Source organism: Theropithecus gelada, chromosome 2, assembly GCF_003255815.1.
Source record: "Theropithecus gelada isolate Dixy chromosome 2, Tgel_1.0, whole genome shotgun sequence".
NCBI classification, from domain to species: domain Eukaryota; kingdom Metazoa; phylum Chordata; class Mammalia; order Primates; family Cercopithecidae; genus Theropithecus; species Theropithecus gelada.
This window is the reverse complement of record NC_037669.1, coordinates 10,157,690-10,181,527: the sequence shown is the minus strand read 5'-3', so window position 1 is coordinate 10,181,527 and position 23,838 is coordinate 10,157,690. Positions and strand designations below refer to the sequence as shown.

At 32.6% G+C, this 23,838-nt stretch overlaps 1 protein-coding gene across 3 annotated transcripts in view; it reads right to left on the bottom strand.

Moving 5' to 3' along the window:
* Positions 1 to 23,838, bottom strand: part of CADM2 (cell adhesion molecule 2) — a 1,080,415-nt gene that overhangs the window by 53,778 nt on the left and 1,002,799 nt on the right. For 2 of the 3 annotated variants that reach the window (XM_025377584.1, XM_025377583.1), the window contains exon 8: positions 19,293 to 19,412. The exons of the other annotated variant lie outside the window; for it this stretch is intronic. In XM_025377584.1, the coding sequence (XP_025233369.1) occupies positions 19,293 to 19,412 (120 nt within the window). The remainder of the gene's footprint in view (positions 1 to 19,292; positions 19,413 to 23,838) is intronic. 3 annotated transcript variants of the gene reach the window in all.

Below are 23,838 nucleotides of genomic sequence, written 5' to 3'. Positions count from 1 at the left end.
CAGAGAGGATAAAATTATAACTACCAGAAATGTCATAAAACTGTCGAAATTTAGAAAATTAACTACAGAAAAAAATAAAGTATCAGTCATGGAGTTGTTATAGCACAGCATGAAAACAGTTTTTCAAAATAGAAATGAAAAAAATATACATGCAATGTCCAAATTCTATGTATCTATGCTTTTCTACTCCCACCCCCCACCCCACTACCGAAGCATTTTAATTTTACCAACACTGTCTATGTCTGGTGGGATTACTCTACTAAAAATCCTCTCTTAAATACTCTCTTCCCCCACCTCTCCTTCTAAGTCAGATGGTTTTTCTCAATGAAAACCTTTTGGTGGATCATCCATGTTGCTTATCATACTAAATGTTCAATGCAAAATAAAAGTTCAAAAAAAATTATAGAATGAATTGATGATAAATAACACATTTGTTCTTCTCAGAGCCTAATTTCATTGAATGTATTGATATAGTAAATTTTCTCCTGAACAAAACGAATACAGACCATGGAATTCGGTGACTCTTCTAAAGTTCTGTCCCTATAAAGACCCTGCTCCAAAGCCAGCTTGCATTTCTAGACGGCATGTTCATTTCATCTTCTAACAGCAAGTTAGAAATGCATGAAATTTAAAGAACTGAAAATGAATTGTGTAGGGAATGCGAAAACATCTTTTCTTTGTTTTATACAATTATAACACAATTACACAAGTAGCCGATGAAATCTAAAATTCATCAAACATAGTGGGATAAAAAAGTTCACTTCACTAAATTTTAAGATAGATTGTTTCCAAAAAGATAAATTATTTTATTTATTTGACATTGTCTTATAATAGTGATGTTTCATTTTCCCAGTTAAAGAAATCATTGATTTGTGGCCAGCAGCAGTTCAAGGAAAAGTTTTAAAATAAAACAGTGATGAGATTACTACATATTGGTAGTAATGTGGATTATGCTAACAGCTCCCACATCCATAATTATGTTCCTCAGCTTATAGATTATGAACAAATAATCAAGGGCACGGTATTAAAGTTCATGGTTCTAATAAAATTAAGTTATAGTTATGCAAATAATACACAGGGCTTTTATTCTGCAGGCTTAAATTTGACCATTGCTCAGGCAATTATGTTTGTGTTGCTTTTTTGGTGTGTCTCATAGATGAAACTTTAGATGTGATTCCCTTTCGTTTTTGAACACCTAAACCTTCAGATATAATTTAAACAAAACACTTTCATTTTAAAGAAAAACTGCACGGAGAGATGAAAGTGACAGCCTTGACCTTGAATAGATTTTAGTGAAGTAGTTTATGGAAGACAAAGCAATTACAGCTCCACACTGACCTATGTATCACTTAGCACTTCTGATAATGAGATGAGGCTTTCAGGGCCAGAACGGGGATAGAAGAGAAAGTCACTAGACTGGTGAGAATGATGAAGAAGTGCAAGAACAGGATTTTCAAAGGCATTAAAATAGGGATTGTTTATCTTGTTTTAAGACTTGGTCAAAGAATCACTAAAACTAGATGTTTAGGAAAAGCCATTAAAATAACTAATCTCAATAACTGTCTTCTCAGATTAAAAATACGTTTCCAAAAAGTTTGGAGTGGGGATGTATAGAAAATAATGTATAATATACATCTGCTGAATTTGATGAAGAAGAATTATAAAGTTTCTCAGAATATTTCAGAACAATAAAGTTTTCACTAAATCAAATCTGTTATCTATGTATTCTTAAAATAATATTAGTAACACCTCTGCATATTTATAAGTGCTTCCACAAAAATATATGTATTGTTTCTCTTAATTTGATTTTCGAAATTTACTGTTGTATTTTGAAGAAGGATTTACAGAACAGTAAATTGGATTGTGTGTACATGAATTTTAGTTCCAATTTTGCAAGTAGGTGGCATGCGCCTGTAGTCTCAGCTACTCGGGATGCTAAGGCAGGAGAGTCACTTGAACTTGGGAGCAGAGGATGCAGTGAGCTGAGGTCACGCCACTGCACTCCAGCCTGGTGACACAGTGAGACTCCGTCTCAAAAAAAAAAAAGTAAATGAAGAAATGGAAGCTTTTAACTTGGCAAGGCCTTTCAGGCTTTAATAAATAATGATTCTTAGTGGCATTGTTTGAAAGTAAACTGAAATAATATAAATCCTCAAATTTTGACCCCTCTGTTTTGTTTCACAGTATTAGTGAACAAAATCTTATATTTTATTTTTAAAGTCTTCCTTTCTTCCATTTCCTCTTTCTGAGTCTTTTAACTTGAACTGTGTATACAATTAGAATATATCAACTGAAGACTTTCTATATAGAAAAAGAACACTTATCATTAATCATTATGGAAGAAAGAATGATCCAATAAAACGTTATTTTAGGCTTCTTATAGAAATAAATACTGTATGGTCATAAGTAAATGTCTTATTTTCTCTGGGATTCGATTTCCTCACTTAGAATATGATGCAGAAAGTAGGTTATACGGCTTTGAAGGTTGCTTCTTTCATTCTGTTATACTATTTTAAAATTTCCAAATAAATTTAAAGTTATTCAGGGGTATTATGACAAATAAACTTAGCATATGATGAATATATCATCATATCTTGAGTGTCACTTAAGAATAAAGTTTTATATTGAATGACTTCATATTATGTAAAAAATCTTTTATAATGTTTTTCCACCATAATTTTAATGCAAACCCCTCACTTTAATTGTAAATCAATAATAACGTGACTTTTAAAAAGAGAACATTCCAAAATCTGTATATTGTGTCACATATTAAATAATACATTATTGAAATATTAAGATGTTACAGAAATACGGAATTTTGGTTAAAATACTCCATTAAGTAAACAGGCAAAGTACTATTTTACCACAATGTTCATTACTCTCATAAATGTCTTAGACCTTAAAACACTATAATAGCTGTTGTCTGTGTAGCCATATCTCATTTTATTGTGCTTCACTTTGTTGTGCTCTGCAGATAATGAGATTTTTTTTCTTTTTTTTTTTTTTTACGAATCGAAGGTTTGTGGCAACCCTGCATTGACCTAGTCAGCTGGCACCATTTTTCCAACACCATGTGCTCATTTAATGTCTGTGTCACATTTTGGGGACTTTGGCAATATTTCAGGCTTTCATCATTATTATAGCTGTTACAGTGATATGTGATCAATAATCTTTGATGTTTCCATTGTAATTGTTTTGGGACTCCACAAATCATGCTCATTTAAAAAGGTAAACATAATTGATAAATGCGTCTGTTCTGACTAATTTACTGACCAGGTGTTGTCCCCACCTCTCCCTCTCCTTGGGGCTCCCTAATTACTGAGACATTGACATTAGGCCAATTGAGAATCCTACAATGATCTCTAAGTGTTCAAATGAAAGGAGGTGGCACACATTTCTAGTTTTGAATCAGAAGCTAGAAATGATGAAGCTTAGAGGAAGGCATATTGAAAGCCATGAGAGGCTGAGAGCTACACCTCTTGTGCCAGTCAACTTGTGAACGCAAACAAAAAGTTCTTGAAGAAGACTAAAAGTGCTGCTGCAGTGGACATGTAAATTATAAGAGAGCAAAACAGCCTTATTGCTGATATAGAGAAAGTTTAAGTGGTCTTAAGACCAAATCTGCCACAGCATTCTCTTAAACCAAAGCCTAATCCAGACCAAGGCCCTAACTCTCTTCAATTCTGTGAAGGTTGAAAGAGGTGAAGGAGCTGCAGAAAAAAAGTCTGAAGCTAATGGATGTTGGTTCATAAGGCTTAATGAAATAAGTCATCTTCAGAACATAAAAGTGCAAGGCGAAGCAAGAAGTGCTGATGGAGGAGCTACAGCACGTTATCCAGAAGATCTACCTAAGATCACTAATTAAGGCGGCTGCACGAAACAACAGCATTTAAATGTAGATGAAACAGTCCTCTATTGGAAGAAGATGCTATTTATAACTTTTACAGCTAGAGAATAGAAGTCAATGACTGACTTCAAAGTTTCTAAGAACAAATTGGCTTGCTTGTTATGGGCTAATGCAGCTGGTGATTTTAAGTTGAAGCCAATGTTCGTTTACCATTTGGAAAATCCTAAAGCCTTTAATAAATATGTTATATCTGATCTGTGTTCCATCACTGTTATAACAAAGCCTGGGTGTCAGCACATCTATTTACACCACGTTTTATTGAATATTTTAAACTCACTTTTGAGACTGAGACCTACCGCTCAGAAAAAGAAAAAGATTCCTTGTAAGATATTACTGCTCATTGACAATGTGTTTAGTTACTCAAGAGCTCTAAAGGAGATGTATAAGGGGATTAATGATGTTTTCATGCCTGCTAACACAACATCCATTCTGTAGCCCATAGATCAAGGAATAATTTTAACCTTCACATTTTGTTATTTAAGAGGTACATTTTGTAAAGCTATTGCTGCCAAGATAGTGATTCTTCTGATGAATCTGGGCAAAATAAATTAAAAACCTGCTGGAAAGGATTCACCATTCTAGGTGTCATTAGGATCATTTGTGCTTCCTGGGAGGATGTCAAAACATCAACACTGGCAGGAGTTTGGAAGAAGCTTATTCCAATCTTCATAGATGACTTTGAGACATTCAAGACTTCAGCGGTGGAAGTAAGTGCAGATGTGGTAAAAATAGCAAGATAACTCTAAGTAGAGCCTAAAGATGTGAGTGAATCACTGTAATCTCATCATCAAATTTAATGGATGCGGCGTTGATTCTTATGGTGGAGCAAAGAAAATGATTTTTTTTTTTTTTTTTTTGAGATGGAGTCTCGCCCTGTCGCCCAGGCTGGAGTGAGCGGCGCCATCTTGGCTCACTGCAAGCTCCGCCTTCCGGGTTCCCGCCATTCTCCTGCCTCAGCCTCCCGAGGAGCTGGGACCACAGGCGCCGCCACCTCGCCCGGCTAATTTTTTGTATTTTTAGTAGAGACGGGATTTCACCGTGTTAGCCAGGATGGTCTCGATCTCCTGACCTCGTGATCCGTCTGCCTCAGCCTCCCAAAGTGCTGGGATTACAGGCGTGAGCCACCGCGCCCGGCCAGAAAATGATTTCTGAAGCTGAAATCTACTCCTGGTGAAGATACAGTGATCAATGTTTCTCTTTTGTTTTGATTTTCGGTTTGTTTTGGATTTTTTGCAGAATAAAGGTCTCGCTATGTTGCCCAGAGTGGTCTTGAACTCCTGGCCTCAAGCCATCCTCACACCTTGGCCTCTAGAAGTCCTGGGATTATAGGCATAAGTCACTGTGTCTGGCTCTGTTAAGACTGCTGAAATAATCACAAAAGATTTAGAATATTACATAAATTTAGTTGATAAAGCAGTGGAAGGTTATCAGAGGATTGACTTTAATTTTGAAAGAAGTTCTGTGGATAAAATTTCATCAAACAGAAATCGCACAGAAATTTTCAGGAAAATAATAATCCATCAATCCAACAACAACAAACCTTATTGTTGTTTTATTTTAAGAAATTGCCATACCACTCTAACCTTCAGCAATCACCCACTGAGCAGTCAGCAGCCATCAACATCAAAGCAAGATGCTCCAGCAGCAAAGAAGTTACAACTCGCTGAAGACTCAGATGATCATTAGCATTTTTTAGTAATAAAGCATCTTTAAATTAAGGTAACTAACATTGTTTTTATAGACATGATGCTATTGCACACTGAATAGACTATGGGATAGTAAACTTTTATATGCACTAGGAAACAAACAAAAATGTGTGTGACTCATGATATTGTAACATGTGCTTTATTGCAGTGATCTGGAACTGAACCCACGGTATCTCCAAAGTATGCCTGTACTTTAAATATACACAGGAAAACTTAAACTTATCTGTATTTTAATGTTTCACTATAGTTTTATACCTAACGAATGCCAAAAAATATTGTACAATTAGTATTCTTATAAAGTTAGAAAACTAAAATGACTCCATATATTAGTATTTTCATATTCAGAGAAAGGTCATTAAAACTTACTAAAAACTTAGGAAACATAGAATTACAATTATTGACATATTAAGATGATCATGATATAAATGATAAAAAATATGCAAAATAAAAATATTTCACATTTTTGGTATAAGCAATATGCATGCATATAACATAAAATATGAGAATATTTGCAAAATGTAACAGATTATTTCAATAGTGCAGGATAAGGAAGAGTCTCTATTTTGTTTAGTATTTTCAAAGCTAATTTTTCTGCAATGAACAATTATTTAAAATGAAAAATACACTAAGTAATAAGCTAAAACTTTTTGAAATTTAACTAATGTAGCTTTTCTGCCTAATCTTGAATATATTTAGATAATATCCCAAACGTTTCATAGTTATTTAATTTACTGAAAAATTTTAGTGTATTTCAATCAATTGGGTTTAGTAATGATTGTTTTAAGTCAAATAGGCGACTTCATAAGTCAATTAGGTGACTCCATAAGTCAGTATATCAAAGATGAATGGTAAATTGTATAAAACAATGATAGCAAATGATAAATATATTTTAACATGAAAATTGTATCAATTGATATTAATAAGTCCAAATTACTTAAGCTAAATCGATATCCTGAATAAATTTTTATAGTAATAGCTTCTCATATTTAGAATATCAGCCATATTATGATAATGACTGAAAATTGTAGTCCTTACTTGTTTTGATGCTTGTGATAATTTTAGAGTTGGAGCAGCCAAATCTTAAACTATAACTTGCATATCATGCAGTTGGGATCCAAACTAGATTATTTCTGATACTAAAGACCATTCTCTTAACTTATTATTGTAATGGCTGTGTTAATATTTGGCAAGGTAGATTACTTATAAAATGGCTTACTTTTGTTTAAAAATTGTTTTTTATTTATTCAATAACTGATCTGATTAAATTGATTAAGAATTACAATTAAAATTACAACTCTGTTTTATCCTACTATAGAAGAGGCAAAACTTTATCTCTGCCTTCTTAGTCTTCAATTGGGCATGAGAATTAAGTTGACATAAAACAAACTAAACAGAACAAAAGAATAAAGATTTTATTTTACATGTATTTGGAAGTCCTCACAGAAAATGAGGAGTCAAAGAAGTGGCAAAAAACCCAAGTGATTATACAGAAGGTTTAATAAAGGATGACAATAGTGCAAAAATAATTAAAATGTTTGGGAGGGGATAAGGAAGATAAGAGTTATTTTAACAAGGTGTGTTTGTACAGATTTTTCTTAGCCTTAACTCCCGGTCCCTGTGACAATGTTTCTTTTATCCTGCTACAGGGATTGACATCTTTCCCACCAGGGTTTATCTCCCATCTCTGGTGATAGATTGTTCCTTTTCTCCTGTGATAGGGAGAAAGGGGGAGACCAGTGTCCTTCCTCTACCTGCTGGTTCTCCAGTGCCTTTAGTTCAAAATAATCCTTATGGCAAAATGGCATTTTTGAAGGGTGACATATTGCGCCACACCTAATAACTACTCACTTGAAATCAAGAGAGATATTCGTAAGCTTTAGTTTTCTAAGAAGGCTCGCGTAGCTTAAAGGGTGGTCTATCTGCGATGGATTTCAGCCTTCACCTGGCAGTTGCCAGATAATCTCATTGACATTCACAAAAGAACAAAGTCATTTTTATCCTCTATTGTTTGAATGAGTAATTTTAAGAAAATTGTGAATAATTATTATAAAAGCTAACCCTTATTATTTATTGTGAACCAGCCATTGTTTTAAGGAAGTGAATGCATGAATATATTTAATTTTAGAAATTATATTATAAGGTTAGTGTCTACTAACAAAGCAGCCTTATCAAGTTCCATAATGGGTCCTCTATCCTCTTAACTCTGTCTTTTCCCAGCGCAGCCTGCAATAGGCAATCACATACAGATGTGCCTAAATTTATGATGGCATTATGTCCAGATAATCCCATTGTAAGTAAAAAATGTATTCAATACACCTAACCTATTGAACATTACAGCTTAGCCTAGCCTACCTGAAACATTTTCAGAACACTTACATTAGCCTACAGTTAGGCAAAATCATCTAACCCAAAGCTTATCTTATAATAAAGTATCGAGTATCTCATATAATTTATTAAACACTGACTGAAAGTGAAAAACAAAATGGTTGTATTGTACTGAAAGTACGGATTCTACTGACTGTGTATCACTTTTGCACCATCATGAAGGCAAAAAAGTCTTAAATGAAACCATCGTAAGTTAGGGACCATCTGTATTAAAGTGAATCGTTAAGTGTTTTTAAGTGGTCCCATTTACCACCGTTTCTAACTCCATTATTAGTTTTCTCTCTGTTATTTTTTATTTATTTATTTATTTATTTATTTATTTATTTATTTTTGACATGGAGTTTCACTCTTGTCACCCAGGCTGGAAGGCAGTGGTATGATCTCGGCTCACTGTAACCTCTGCCTCCTGGGTCAAGCGATTCTCCTGCTTCAGCCTCCCGAGTGGCTGGTATTACAGGCGCCTGCCACCATGCTGGGCTAATTTTTTGTATTTTTAGTGGAGACAGGGTTTTACCACGTTGGGCAGGCTGGTCTTGAACTCCTGACCTTAGGTGATTCGTCCACCTCAGCCTCCCAAAAGTACTGGGATTACAGGCGTGAGCCACTGTACCCGACCACTAGTTTTCTATTATAGACCTGTAATATGTATGCCTATAAGAGAAATGAAAAATTAAAATACAGTCTGACATGTAAATGCTCTGAGTAAAGAAGTTAGGTGTCATATTTGGAGCACATGTGTCTCTGCTCTTCCTTCTCCATTTGGTCTCCAAATCCATCCTTCTTCCTGTTTTGTCCTGTTCTGTGCCCTAGAAGACTGACTTCTCTGCAATGACCTTGATTTTCAGATGGATTCAATTAACAGAATATCCTATTGAAAGGCAAGAGAAAAAAGTGGTCTCAATTTTGGTCCCCTGTCCCCCAGTGTCCTCACTTTGTTGAGGTTCTGATACTGGCTGTGTCCTTGCTTGACTACTGCTCTTTTTAAGTGGTACCCAAAAATGGCTCCAGATTTTCTTTGGTTAGGATAACTTCATTCACTTCCTTTGGCTCTTCTGGTCTAGTGCTGATAATAGCATCTTACTGTAGCAACAGTTCTCTTGTGCTTTTCCTACTTCATTCGTTTCCAAAAACTGCCTGCCCTTCTGTTAAAAAGTCTCCTTATTTTACACACTTTGGCTCCACCCCTTTGAGATGGCCGTTAGTTTCCTGCTGATATCCAGAGTTACAGAGTGGAGGAGCGGGACTTATAATTAATATTTTTAAAACATGACTTTAAGAGAAAAAAATTGTACTAAGAGCGTTGTACTTTACCCAGTTTAAACCAGACTACCCTAGAATACCATTGTCCTTCTTTATTACAGAACCCGCTTTTTAAATATTAAAATTGGTTTAAATGTTTTTGAAAACACATGCTTCTCAATGACTCTAATGTAATCGCATGTTAGTTCAAAGTTGCTTTCTCTTTTCCCCATGTAAACACTCATTTTTCAGCCTTCTTTGCTTACTAGTCAGTAACAAAAACAGCTCTGGGCATATTTGAGTCCATCTCTTTTTTCTAAGATGAAAAATAAGTGGGCCTGAACTAGGTATTTTCATTTATCATAACTGAACCATTTGAACAGAATTCTCTGGACACAAATATAATTCTTTAAACAATATTGGTGAAGAGAGTTTAATTTCTGTTCTTACCTGTTAGCATTTATAGTAACTTTATTGACCCTTTCTTTTTTAACACTGTTAAAATCAAAATTTTAACTGTGAAACAGCTACACGTTATTGATCTTGACAGGTTTTTTTTTCAATAGTTTAAACCTGTGGACTCACTGGGGTAACTGCTTTTTCTTAGGCATTTTTCTCAATCATTTAGTAGAGACATTTCTTTATTTAAGAAACAGTGCTGTCATAGCTTCACTAAAAACAATTCTGATACTAAAACTGTATACATGTTATGTACATATTTCAGAAGGTATTCAGAAAAATCTGCTTCCTTGTCTTGTAATTACCTTATACACACTTTGCATCAAGTGGCTTTTAATTTTCTGGCCATAGCTTAATTTAAATGAATATAGAAAACTAATGGGAGATTATTTGAAGTCTAGAGAAATAAGAAACTACTGTATTATTGAAGCAAGAGATGTTTTAAAATATTACAATTATCTGAACACTTATTGGAATTCCATGAACTCCCCAAAGTTAATAGATTGTATTAGACCCTTCTCAGAAGTCTCGCTTTGTGGCATTTGCTCTTATTTATTGTCCTGGCAGAAAGTTCCAGCTGAAGTCAAGGTCACCTTCTATCCCAAAGTTGGTATAATTAGTATCAATTCGGTGTTTCACCAAGCTTATACAGGAGGTTATTAACTGTGTTTCATGTGGAGTGTCAAAGAAGCAAGGGCAGTGCCTGCAATCTTTTCAGCTTCAAAGGCACAGCTCATAAATTTAATTCACTGGTTAGTAAGAAAGATACAACCAGTTTATTAATGATTTTTTAAAAAATTTTAGAGATGTGTTAGAAATACCTTTATTTATATAGGTAGAACATGCTTCTTAAATATAAAACAGATTAATGACACAATAACTCACTTTAGCCTCGGTATTTTATAGGAAACATACTTTCTGAAATTATAATTATTATAATTATAATGTATTATAACAATTTTATTTATATGAACATGTATATTATATAAAAATGATTTTTTTAATGGTATATACTGGAGAACATTTTTTTCTTTCTTAGGGATTGTTTTTCAGAAAACATACATATTGTTAGATTATATTAAAACTAGGGTTATTACTATAAAATCCAGTAAGACACTTCTAAATGTAGAGCAGTGAAAATATATTAGTAGACCTGTTTATTTAAAAGAAATGAAAGCTAATAGAATGAAGATTTCTGTTTAAATTGATGGAAGCCAAAGAAATAAATAAGTTTAAAATGAAACTTTAAAAAATGTTTGATGCTTTAAATTATGCAAGCCACAAGAGTGCCCTTAGAAAATAGAAGAGAGCGTACATGTTCTCCTTCCTTTAATAGGTAATAGTGGAAAGAAAATGTAAATGCAAGGTTTTCTCAAATATTTTCCAAATGCAGCAAATAAGTCCGTAAATATTTAAAGATTTTCAAACTGTGTCAGAATTCAGCTTCATTCAAGTCAGATGGAAATGCTCAATTTAGTTTTGGAAATGGTTATGTATAACCAATGATATGTATTTCTATACCAAATAAGGTCTATAAGAATATAAATAAAAACTTTAGCATTCGATGTTAACCTGAAATAACGTAACTTGACACATTGCAACTATTCAAATGTTTAGGTCCATGGCTAACTAAAAATCCTGGACCCCCAAGCCAGCATTCCTACCCATATCCTGCCTGCAGCCACTCCATAAGCATTTATAATGTGATACTCGCAGAAGTTTGAAAGCACCTCCACCTATAGAACATATATATTGTTTGTTCCTTAAGCATTTTTACCTTGTTTTCACTAGGAACTCTTTTAGATATTTAATTTTAAAACTTAGTCAACTAAACATAATCATTATAGTTTTTTATAAGACTTGTGAAAATTAAACTATTTTTGTACCCTAAACATAGAAATCAGTCTTTTTGTAGATAAGCAGATTTCTCTATATGGACCATCTGGATATTGAATAATTACTTAATTTTTGTCAAGAAAAGAAACCCCAACATATTGGCACTTAATTTTTAAAAGCTCACAACATTGTGCAAATTGTGTTTTATTACCACCAATAAAACAAAAAAGATTTTTAATAGCTGAACACTCATAACAAAAGCTCATAAACAACTTCTTGATTTGTACACTTTGGGATTTAACTGTGTCAAGATGATATATTCTACTATTCCAAATGTTCTATTTGAGTACGTTTATAGTGACTAACTCAGAGCTATAATGATTTTATTTGATTCTTTTTTTTTTTTTTTTCTCAGTGCTGGGATGCTTTTTCTTTTATTCTGATGTTTCCTTATTACTTTGTATTCTGTTTTTTTAAAGCATTTAAACCAAGAGGAAAAAAAGATACACAGTAATGAAACCAAATAAAAATTAAGTAAAGACAGACTTGATTTCTTTTGATATGAAGGACCTAGAGAATAGAAGGGCAGGATAGAACATTACTGATTCTTAACCTGATTTAATTAAACAAACACTTCAGACAGTAGTTTGAAGTACACATGTCATGTGGTGTTTAGTTTAGCTTATTCTATTTTGAAGTCAGAAACATGAAACAATTGAGGTAAGAGAATCTGAATATAAATGAAACTCTTACATAGTCCACATTTTTTTAAGTCAACTGTAGTTCATTTAAAATGTCCACATTAAATATGAGTAGAATTTGACAATTCATCTCAATCTTTCAACAATGGCCCAAAGAAGTACTTAACTTTCTTTTATTTTCAATTTATACAGCTCAACTTTGTGTATATGATCTTTTTCACAAGTCACTAAGAGTTTTTCAAATGTCTTTAGAGGAAAAAAGTAGTTATTTATTAAGATCTTTCAGAAAGCAATGTTTTAGGATTATAGTGATACAAACAGATTCCTAAATTCATCTACATTTAAAGAATTAAGGTTTTCAATGCACATGATTTAAAAATACAATGGCATTATATGAGCTAAAAATTATGGGTCCATAATTTCTAGACTGGATTTATAGCCATTTCAGATGTATGCTAAAAAATCATTCTATTCTTCAAGAATGATTTTAAGTATTTTAGTTAATGTTACCTTTTTAAACATATGTCACGACAGTAGTGCTATGGTCTATTGGACCGTGTGTCCTCCTGAGTACACAAATGTCCTCCTGAAAATTCACATGTCGAATTCCTAACCCTCAAGGTGATGACATTAAGAGGTGGGGACCAGGGAAGTGATTAAATCATGAGGTGGAGCCCTCATGAATGTGATATGTAGCTGTATAAAAGAGGCTCCAGAGAGCTGCTCTGTCCCTTGCACAATGTGAGGACACATGGAAAGACAGGTAGAAGTCATCATCTATGAGGAATGGACCCTTAACAGGCACCTAATATACACACGACTTGATCTTGGCTTTCCCGGCCTCCAGAACTTTGAGAAGTAAATATTTGTTATGTGTAAGTCACTGAGTTATATCCGTTATAGCACCCCGAATAGACCAAGGCAACTAATGCACAATTAAATTGTGAAGAATTGAGTACACATCTTAAAATGTTGTGAGTTTTGTCAATATAACTCTAGTTCTAGATATTTTGACAATTTGATTTCTTCGGTTTAAAAAAAATCCTTTTTTTTCTGTGTGCTGTACCATTTTGAACTAAGGTTCTGTTGCAACGAATCTCATTATAATTAATCAATTTGTTGAGACTACCAAACAAATAATGTAGTTTTTGTTAGTACAAAATTATGATTCTACCATTTCAAAGACTGATGTAAAACTAAATCTATATTTGAATCAGTAATTCATTTGAAGTTTTACATGGATTGTATAATTCTAATCACCATTTTTTGGATTTCTTTCCCTATCTGGTATATTGAAATGTATGATGTATTTGAATCCACTCTTAGTAATAGGACCATGTATACTGGTTTACATCTTTCCATATCTATCAGCCCATCTCTACATTTAGTGCATTTACTGGTCTGTACAGGTAAAAACAAATATCAATTGTTAGCTTAGAAAATTTTCTGTCCTAAATTTAAAAGTTCAGTTATAAATTCTTATTTAAAAATTATGATAAATAAACATAACCATTTAAATATATAACTATGTTTCGTATGTCTCCTGAATTTGCAATACGTTAACATCATCTGTAAAAAGAGGATGCTATTAAAGATTACTAGATTATGACATGGTTTATTATGAAATTAAAATTATATGATAAAAATGAGAATGTTATTAAATTAAACATGCCATGCTAAAATAATGCTTATATTAATACTAGAAATCAAGTCAAAGTCATCTGGAATTATTTTAGAAATGAGTATATTAAATTAATAAAAAAATCACAATGACCTAAAAAAGTAACACGTATATGTGTGGACATATGTGTACATACGTTATGTGTACATATATGCACACATATGATATATAATATATAATTTGAATAATTGTATATATCATATGTAATATAAAGAATATATCATATATAATATAATATGGAGCATTGTATTATGCATAATATAGAGCACAGATAATATGTATACTATATTATATTACATATGTCATATATACATATATGTGTATATATAATCTGAATTTTAAAGTTGGTTAGGCCACTGTAAAAAAAGTATGCAATTTCCAAAAGCTGAAATAATTAAAATGATATAGATTAAGAATACTTTAAACTTTATGAAAAGTATATAAACTGTTATACTTCAAAGGGCAGACAGATGGTAGATGATTGATAGATGAAAGAGAGAGAGATATGAATGGCACCATATGCTCTAGTATAATTTTCATCTGATGTTTGTTTCATACAATCAATAAAAATAGAATTGAAATAAAAAAGTAATTAGTGCATTAACACCAAAGAATTTTGCCAGATTAAAACTGTAATTATAGGTGAAAATCTACCATTTCATTAATGGTATGTTACAACTACTGGTAAACACTTTTGAAAAAATAATTCTGTCATGTATTGAGTATGGCTTATGTTTTCATAACTTTAGATACTATATAATTCTCAAGTCAAAGCTGTGCTTCATGTTTTCCTGATGAAAACAAACTGATGCTCAATTTGCTGCACTGTCCGAGGTCAAACACCTTGTAAACAAAATAACGAAAACTCATCTCCAAAGATGTATCCAAGGCTCAATTATTATTTGTCTTTCCCATGGCTGCTCAAGTTGGTTCATTTCCATGTGTTTTAACACCCTTATTTGTAATTGCCTAATTTCTAATTGCCTGTTTTTATTCCATGTGGTTGAAGTTCTTCTTCCTCCAAATAGGGATACATTTTAAACACAAGCTGAAGAGTTGTGCAAATTCTCAAGGTTATAACATTGACAATCCAGTGTAGTTTCTTTCACTCCATTTCATCTTGATTTTTAATATAGATACAGCTGTGATTCTTTAAATTTATTTTAAATTGGTTTAGCATCTCATAGGATGAAAAATTCAGCAATAGCAGGAGTTGTAAAAGTGTAAATGGAGATATTAACAGTGATTTATTTGTGATCATTTATTAAATATATGGAGATAAATGTTATAGTTTGTGAAATTTGAAGAAATATAATTTAAACCTAATAAAATCAAATACATCTAGTTGATTTCAAATTACTGAATAAGACAAAGGAATGAAATAAGCAAACCAAAAAGAAATGCTGTAAGGTGAAAATATTCCTTCTTTTTAGTTCTTAGCTTTTCTTAGGCAACATATTCTTTTTAATCATGATTTTAAACCATCTTTCATAAACGTATAAATAAATGAATTATTTTCAAATATAATCGCATCTAAAAGCTTTAATTTAAAAGGCAATTCATAAAGAAACATCACATAATTTAAAAGAATAAAGTGTAAAACTCATAACATTGTTTATAGACTAAATGAATCCTCTACACTTTCAATTATGAACTAGAATATTAATGATGCAGGTGAGTCTGATGACTTCCGCAGTCCTCAGATGTTTGGTGAGGATAGAAAGAAATGGGCATTAAGCTACCATTAAAATTCAATACTACTATTTTTTTCTTTTAAAATAGATAATATGAACTTCCCAGCTTAAAAAAGAAAACTTTTTTAAAAATACTTTTGTGTGATTTATTAAAACATGTTCTCTTTCAACCTTTAAGTGAAAAAAGAGGGATTGGTTTTTGTTCACATCTTTCTGGGTGTGTACTCATGAGTCTTCTTGGAAGTTGGTTATGTGCTTAAGGGAAAAGTAAATGATTTGAGCACTTTCAGTATCCATGGTGTAAAGTTTACAAAAACATGTTAAGAAACCTGAAAAAAAGTGAAATTACCAGAAAGAGTAAACCATTCATTTTAGCTTAGTGGCAAAGGACATTAACAGATAATTCTCAAAAGCAGACATGCATGTGGCTAACAAGCGTATGAAAAAATGTTCAACGTCGCTAATCATTAGAGAAATCCAAATCAAAACCACAATGAAATACCTTCTCACACCAGTCAGAATGACTGTCATTAAAAAGTCAAAAATAACAGATGCAGGCAAGTTTGCAGACAAATGGAATGCTTGCATACTGCTGGTGGGAATATAAATTAGTTCAGTCACTGTGGAAAGCAGCCTGGAGATTTATGAAAGAAATTAAAACAGAGCTGCTGTTTGACCCTGCAATCCCATCACTGAGTATATACCCAAAATAATATAAATTGTTCTACCATAAAGACACATGCACGCATATATTCATCGCAGCACTATTCACAATATCAAAGACATGGAATCAAACTAGATACCTATCAGTGGTGGACTGGATGAAGAAAATGTGGTATATATGCATTAGAAATACTATGCAGCCATAAAAAAGACAGAGATCATGTCCTTTGCAGCAACACAGATGCAGCTTGAGGTCATTATTCTAAGCAAATTAATGCAGGAACAGAAAACCAAATATCGCATATTCACACTTATAAGTGAGGGCTAAATATTGAGTACACATGGACACAAGGATGGGAACAATAGAAACTGGGGCCTAGTTGAGGATGGGAGGGTTACAGGAGGGTGAGGATCAAAATACTACCTATCACATACTATGCTCACTACTTGGGAGACAAAATAATTTGTATACCAAATCCCAGCAACATTCAATTTACCAATATAACAAACTTCTACGTGTACTCCCGAACCAAAAATAAAAGTTGAAAGGAAAAAAAATGCAATAAACCAAATCCCACTTAAGATTCGTGTGAACCAATATAAAAGAATGTTGTTAACTTCATTTGAAATAAAATATTTTTTCTCTTATAATAGTCTATAGTTGCGTGTATGTAAATGTGTGTGTGGTTTGTAATTATATATTTAGTCCTTTGAAGCAGAATACTACATATATGTGTGTGTGTATGTGTGTGTGTGTAGGTTTAAAATTATATAGATAGATATTTAGTCCTGTGGAACAGAATTTTATATATATATATATATATAGTCCTTTGAAACAAAATACCATAGATTTTTTTTCAAAAGACCGAAAGACCACATGTAATATTTTCCCACAAAGAACATTAGTACTTTTCAATAAAGATTAAGCACACAAACTGTTTGTTCATGGTGACAGGAAATGTATACATTTGATTGTTAGTGATTTTAGATGCCAGTAGTTGTCATAATTTTAGGTCCTGACATAGCGTCATACATATAGCATATATTCAATAAATATTTGTTGAAGAATAAAGCATAATTGAATATTAGATTTTTGTGTTACAAATGGACCTTTTAAAAAAAGTCAATATATCTCCCTCCTTTCCCATTGAAGCGATTCGTTTATACAGTCAGAACCTAATAGTATTACAGATATTGTGTTAGTATGCAGTGATTACATTTTATTTAAACTGCTATTTGTGAAAAACCTTACAGAGCATCACAAATTAAAGCAAAGTAGAACTTTAGACAGCTTTCATTTTACATAATATTATAAAGCACTTCTAACTTTTTCTTCATTTTCATTATGTCTTTTTGCCCATTTTTATATAATTTTTTACAAGAAAGACCTTCAAACTCTTCTCACAGATTTAGCTTAAATAAAGTTCAATCATACCAAAACATACCTAGCTATTTCCGAGAAATTCTTATTGCTACTACCATCAAACTTATTTAGTCATCAATCTTCTACATTGTATAATATAGTTGACGTCATTATTAAAAAAATGGAAAATTATCAGACATCAGAATATTTTTCTGAAACAAAAGAAAGACCATTATAACTGTCAAATCAAAGCTAGCAAATCAACGTAATATCAAGAATTAATTAAAATTTCAAGAAAAACAGTCTAATTGAACAACCTTTAATAACTATGAATAATAATGATAAACATAACCTTCATACAACTGAATTAAATATAGTAATATAACGTCCTCATGAATTTCAAGTTAACTTGTTAAATTTCACAGATATTAGTAGAGCCAAGGTGACATTAAACATATATAAGAAATTTAAAAAAGACAGACTTAAATACGACAAATTCTCTCTGAGCACTGCTTATGTAGAAATTAAATTTAAACCTTTTTTTTTTTTCTTTTTTTTTTTGTGAGACGGAGTCTCACTGTGTTGCCCAGGCTGGAGTGAGTGGCATGATCTCAGCTCACTGCAAGCTCCGCCCCCCGGGTTCCCGCCATTCTCCTGCCTCAGCCTCCCGAGTAGCTGGGACCACAGGCACCGCCACCACACCCGGCTAATTTTTGTATTTTTAGTAGAGGCGGGGTTTCACCATGCTGGTCAGGCTGGTATCAATCTCCTGACATCGTGATCCACCCGCCTCGGCCTCCCAAAGTCCTGGGATTACAGGCGTGAACCACCGCGCCCGGCCTTAAACCATGTTTTTCTATAATGGCTTCAATTTTTTTTTTTTTTTTTTTTTTTAGTTTCCTCATCAACTACTAACCACTTAATGACTGCTCAGGAATACTTTTTATATTTCTCAACCGTAACATAGTTATTTCTTCTGCCTTTAAGGATACTCCCACCTTTATAAGGTTGCTTTCTTTGAAACAAAAATTCTTATATGTATAACGATACCAGAAATTACTCATGGAGCCATCTGGGACAACAGACATTAACTTTTAGAACACTCTATTAGTAGAATAAGTAGCTTCACTCAGCAAATCACTTTAGGATAACATGTATTTTGAATATGTACTTGCAAGTTCTATGTGGAGAATAATTTATACTGACCCCATGGACTATGTCAATTTTAGAACAATTTCAACACTATAGGTATTTTTACATAGTTGCAGAGAAGTAGCAAGTTATTAACATTAAACTGGAATTTTAAAAAAAGCAAAAGCTACCTCTGCACACATGAACATCTTATGTATTTGTTTACCTCTCAAGACAGGCAAAAACTGTGTGTCATGCTAACATTTTAAATTTGACCAACATTTTAAAGCCCCATATATTTTACATCTATATTCTGCAAGATTTTGATAAGTCTTAAGTAACACTCAAAAAATAAAATGTACCATAATTTCTCATATTCTATTCCAATAACCCTAATTGATAGTAATTTAGGTGACTTAATTCTCATAATTAAGTAAAATTGAATCTCAATGTTTTTAACCTTTCTACAAACTTCTACAAAGCTCGTTAATGTGCTTTCCAGGCTATAACAAAGAAGCATACTGTACCTCTGATGCTGCTGGTTGTTGCAGATGTGGTTGGGCTGGTTGTTATGGCTACAGTGGTTGTGACTGTTGCAGTGGTAAGGGAGGGGATGATAGTAGTGGGAAGCAAAGTGTTGGGAACATCTGGTGAGTGGAAAAAAAAATATAAACAAAATCATATCATGCAAACAAAAGAGAAACACAAATGATTCAAATTATAAATACATATAACTTATCGAGGTTTAACTTTAACAAGCTTTAACAGAACATCAGGTACAAAACCGACTGTGTCACACAATTCTTGTCATTTTTTTTCACTTTTTTTCGTGCTCCAACACAAAGCAAAAGCTTGGAGCAATGTTTGAGAATAAGCAGGTTGTTTGCAATATTGAGAGTAAAATGTAAAATGACAAGAATTCATTTGTTCACTGAGTCATTTAAAAAGTTTGACATGCAATAGCAAAAAACATGTAGGTAAAAAAAAAATGACATGCTTTGTCAAAGAAGTAAACAGAACGACACATACAGAAATAAACACATATACCACCATGTAAGATTAACAAAATGTTAACAATGAATGTGTAAATGCATGTTAAATGCTTTTTGATTTTTTTTCTTTTAGGAAGACTTAATGATAGGAAATGAGAGCAATCTTTAGAAACAAACAAACAAAAGAAGCCAATTGTTATTATTATTGTTATTTTGCTTCTCCTGTTCTCACAAATGATGTTAATGCACAGTTTAGAATCTTGCAATTCTTACCCTGTTTAGCTGGTAACGCCTTCTAATAATTTTGCAGTACCTAGGAGTCTTTGGCAAGTATTGAGTCAACTAGCATGGCACCCAATATTCTGAAAGGTTTACGATTTATTTTAATACGGCATACCTAGGAGAGGTTACTGAGCATACACTGGAAGTGTAACACTGAACCTTTAATCCATAGTTTCTAAGTTGCCAAAAGTTAAGAGTAGCTTCAAATACAGAGAAAATAAAACCCAGAAAGAAGAGTGTTTAATGCCCAAATCCTCTTTCCTTTCACTCAAAATCAGCTGAAAATATGAAGAGCAGCACAGAGAACATTGAAACAATATAGCCAGTGTCAAGCTATGAGAACTTCAGTGATATCCTCAGAGAGTCAAATCTTGTCTAAAGTGAATACGCGTGTAATCTACACAGTGAGGAAATTAGAAACAGTTTCCAAATTACCAATAATTACTGTGCTGAGGTTTGATTTCACATGTTTGTCACATAGCTCCCATATATTCTGAGTGTTTGACAGATTATTTTGTATTAAAAAGTTTCCTGTCATTCTCTCAGTTAAAGTCTTTGAGTCACACCAAACATTTTCTAGTACTTTACTGCTGATAAATAGCCCTCCTCACTCTGTAGACTCTACCCGCTGAATTTTCTACACTGGATACACCAGAAAACAGCATGAGATCGCTCTCTTATCTTGAATATTGATGTTTACACCTGTTTTTCCACAGGGAAAATGCTTCCTGGCCAGTCAAATTAAGAAAACAACCTTCTGAAAACTCAGTGGTGCTGCATTAATCACTAGGGACAATGGGTAAAGCCTGGAGTGCGATTTACCATGATCATAAAGTAGAACTGACTTTAACGACATTATAAATGAAGAAAGATGATGTATATGGACAAAGATGCTTCTTGTTTACTAATTGTTATAACAACTCCTTATTTCAAGGTAAGAGTTCTTAAACAGTTTAGGCGGACAGGAGGTAAATGAAAACATTTTCTAAATTTAAAAAACTGTGTAATTTTAACTTTTATACATATCTAAAATAGAAAATAATACATTCTTTCTTAGCAAAATTATTTGCTTATTAGGATCTCAAAATATATGCATTTAATAACTGCAAAGGCCAATATCTTCCAAGGATAGCAAATTTAAGAACAAACAATACTATTAGTCGTTTAAAACTCCATGTAAATGAACTGTTAGTTCCAAATTTATCACAGATTATAACACTTTGGTTTATTTCCTATCACATAGTCAGTTCGAATATGATTGCATTGAATCTTATTCTAATAAGAAAAGTAGTCTTTCAAAATCAGCCCTGTCATTGAATTATTAAGAGAAAGAATACAAATAATGGGATTTCATTTTGGTTTTAGTTTAGGCAATAATAATTACTATTGTTGTTGTTATTATAGTACTATTTGGAGTCCCCCCCCCAACCTTGCCTCGCTTATTCCACATCAAAAAATATAGGTAGTAATAAATCCTGAATTTTTTAAAGACAGTCTATATATTTTCAAGTACTATGAGCATTCTTGTATAAAGCAAACCATATCTTTATTTCTTACAAGTATAAAAATGCAGTAAGCATACATTTTTCCATAGGTTAATACTCAAATAACTTAAAAAGATAAGTAGTTTTAATAATTGTTAATCCACTTCAAACCAACATCCTTAGAATCTTTTGAAATATACAAATAGACAACATTACAAATTATTATTTACACACAGCCTGGTTCTTTTTTATCTCTTCAGCATCCTCTCTTATCCTCCTCTCCGACTTCATATGTAGCTAAAACCAAATTGACTGAAAGTAATTTGGTGGAAAGTGCCAAAATGACAATCGGGTTTAAAAAATGAGTTGTCGTGAAGAAACCTATGCCTGTTACTGTTACATGTTTTTAACTACTACTAGCTTCATTTTGTTCTATGTGTTTTAAAACATTTTTGTTTTTCTAATAATTTTGAGGGTTTTATTCTGTTCTTTCATTATTTGTTAAAGACCACCCCATTATTTCAGCTACATCGTGAAATAGTAAAAGTTAAAATAAGCTAAATATTCAGCACCAGAATATTAATTGGAATAATTGAATAAAATTGAATAATGTAAGATCAATTGAATGAGCTGAAACTCTCTGAAAGACCAGGACAGTTGCATGAAACGTCTGTCTTCTACGTGAACTTTCTACCTGCTCTGCTTTTCGTGCTCTCAGTGTCCCACTAGACAATCCGTTCTTCAAGGGAAGAGCTCTGCCTAGAATTCTGCACATTTTTAAACCTCTTACACTGTTAATGAAAGAAAACTCCATCAAATACGGTACAGGGTGGAAACTGCAGCCCATTTTATCCCTTGTAAGATGATACCACTTAAAATATTCCCCAATATTGAAAATATACTAATTCATACAAAGAGAATTATATACACATGCACACGCACATCATAAAAATACTAAATACTGGTTCAACATTAACTTATTAATTATTTCCATAGGAAAAGATAATCCACAGTTATACTAATATTTTAAGTAATTTGCTTAATATGACATGGCAGTGTCAGTATATCTTAATATATGCCTTATATATTAACATCCTATGATTAATCAAATGATATTTGAACATAGACACCAAGACAACTATAAATAAAACATGGTCAAATTTGTGGCATGTGATGCATAATTTATGAATATTGGAATTTAGAAATGATAACCATCCAATACACAGCTCAATTCGTATATTTCACCTCTGATTTCAACATTGCAAAATATGAGCTCATTTTTTTTTTGTTTTCTTTGGAGAGCATATTATTTTAACCAACTATAAATGCATTTTCCTGAAATAAAAATGTAGTTATAAATTATAGGTTCAGCACTTCGAATTTACAAAAGAAATTAATTGTGTCGTATTATATATTTGTAGTTTGTATTTTTAGATGTTAAGGTATAAAGAGTGAAGAGTCAGCAACTGATAAAATATGTAGCTAATAGAAAAGGCATTTGAAAAATGAACTAAGTGAAAGTAACTAAATTTTGTCTACAGCTGATCAGAGAAATTAGTAATTATACATAAATTATTTAGACACAATTTAAATCCAAACAAGATAAATTTCAATGATTCATCAAAATCAGAATTTAAAATACTCTCATTAATATGAAATTTGTTTGCTATCTAATCTAACAATAGTTTTCAGGCTGTTAAAAGTTTTAATCACAATAAATAGGAATGTGTAATGATAATTTCTCTGAAATTATGAAATCATAATTATGTATTTTAAATTTATTTAGCCAATTTATTCTCACCACATGCTAAATACCATCTATCACTGTATACTAAAATAAGTAATACTTGCTAAAATAAATTGATGGTTTTAGATAGGATATGAAATGAATTCATACAGATCCAGTGTTCATTATCTAAACTTTAAATATATCTTTATACATATATTTTATATATGTACACATTTTACATAAATCCTGGACCTCTGTGTGTGTGTGTGGGGGTGTGTGTGTGTGTGTGTCTGTGTGTGTGTATGTGTGTGTCTGTGTGTGTGTGTGTGTGTGTGTGTCTGTGGGGGTGTGTGTGTGTGTCTCTGTGTGTGTGTATGTGTGTGTGTGTGTGTGGGTGTGTGTGTGTCTGTGTGTGTGTGTGTGTCTGTGTGTGTCTGTGTGTGTGTGTGGGTATATGTGTGTGTCTGTGTGTGTGTGGGTGGGTGGGTGTGTGTGGGGGGGGTGTGTGTCTGTGTGTGTGTGTGTCTGTGTGTGTGTGTGGGTGTGTGTGTGTGTGTGTGTGTGGGTGTCTGTGTGTATGTGTGTG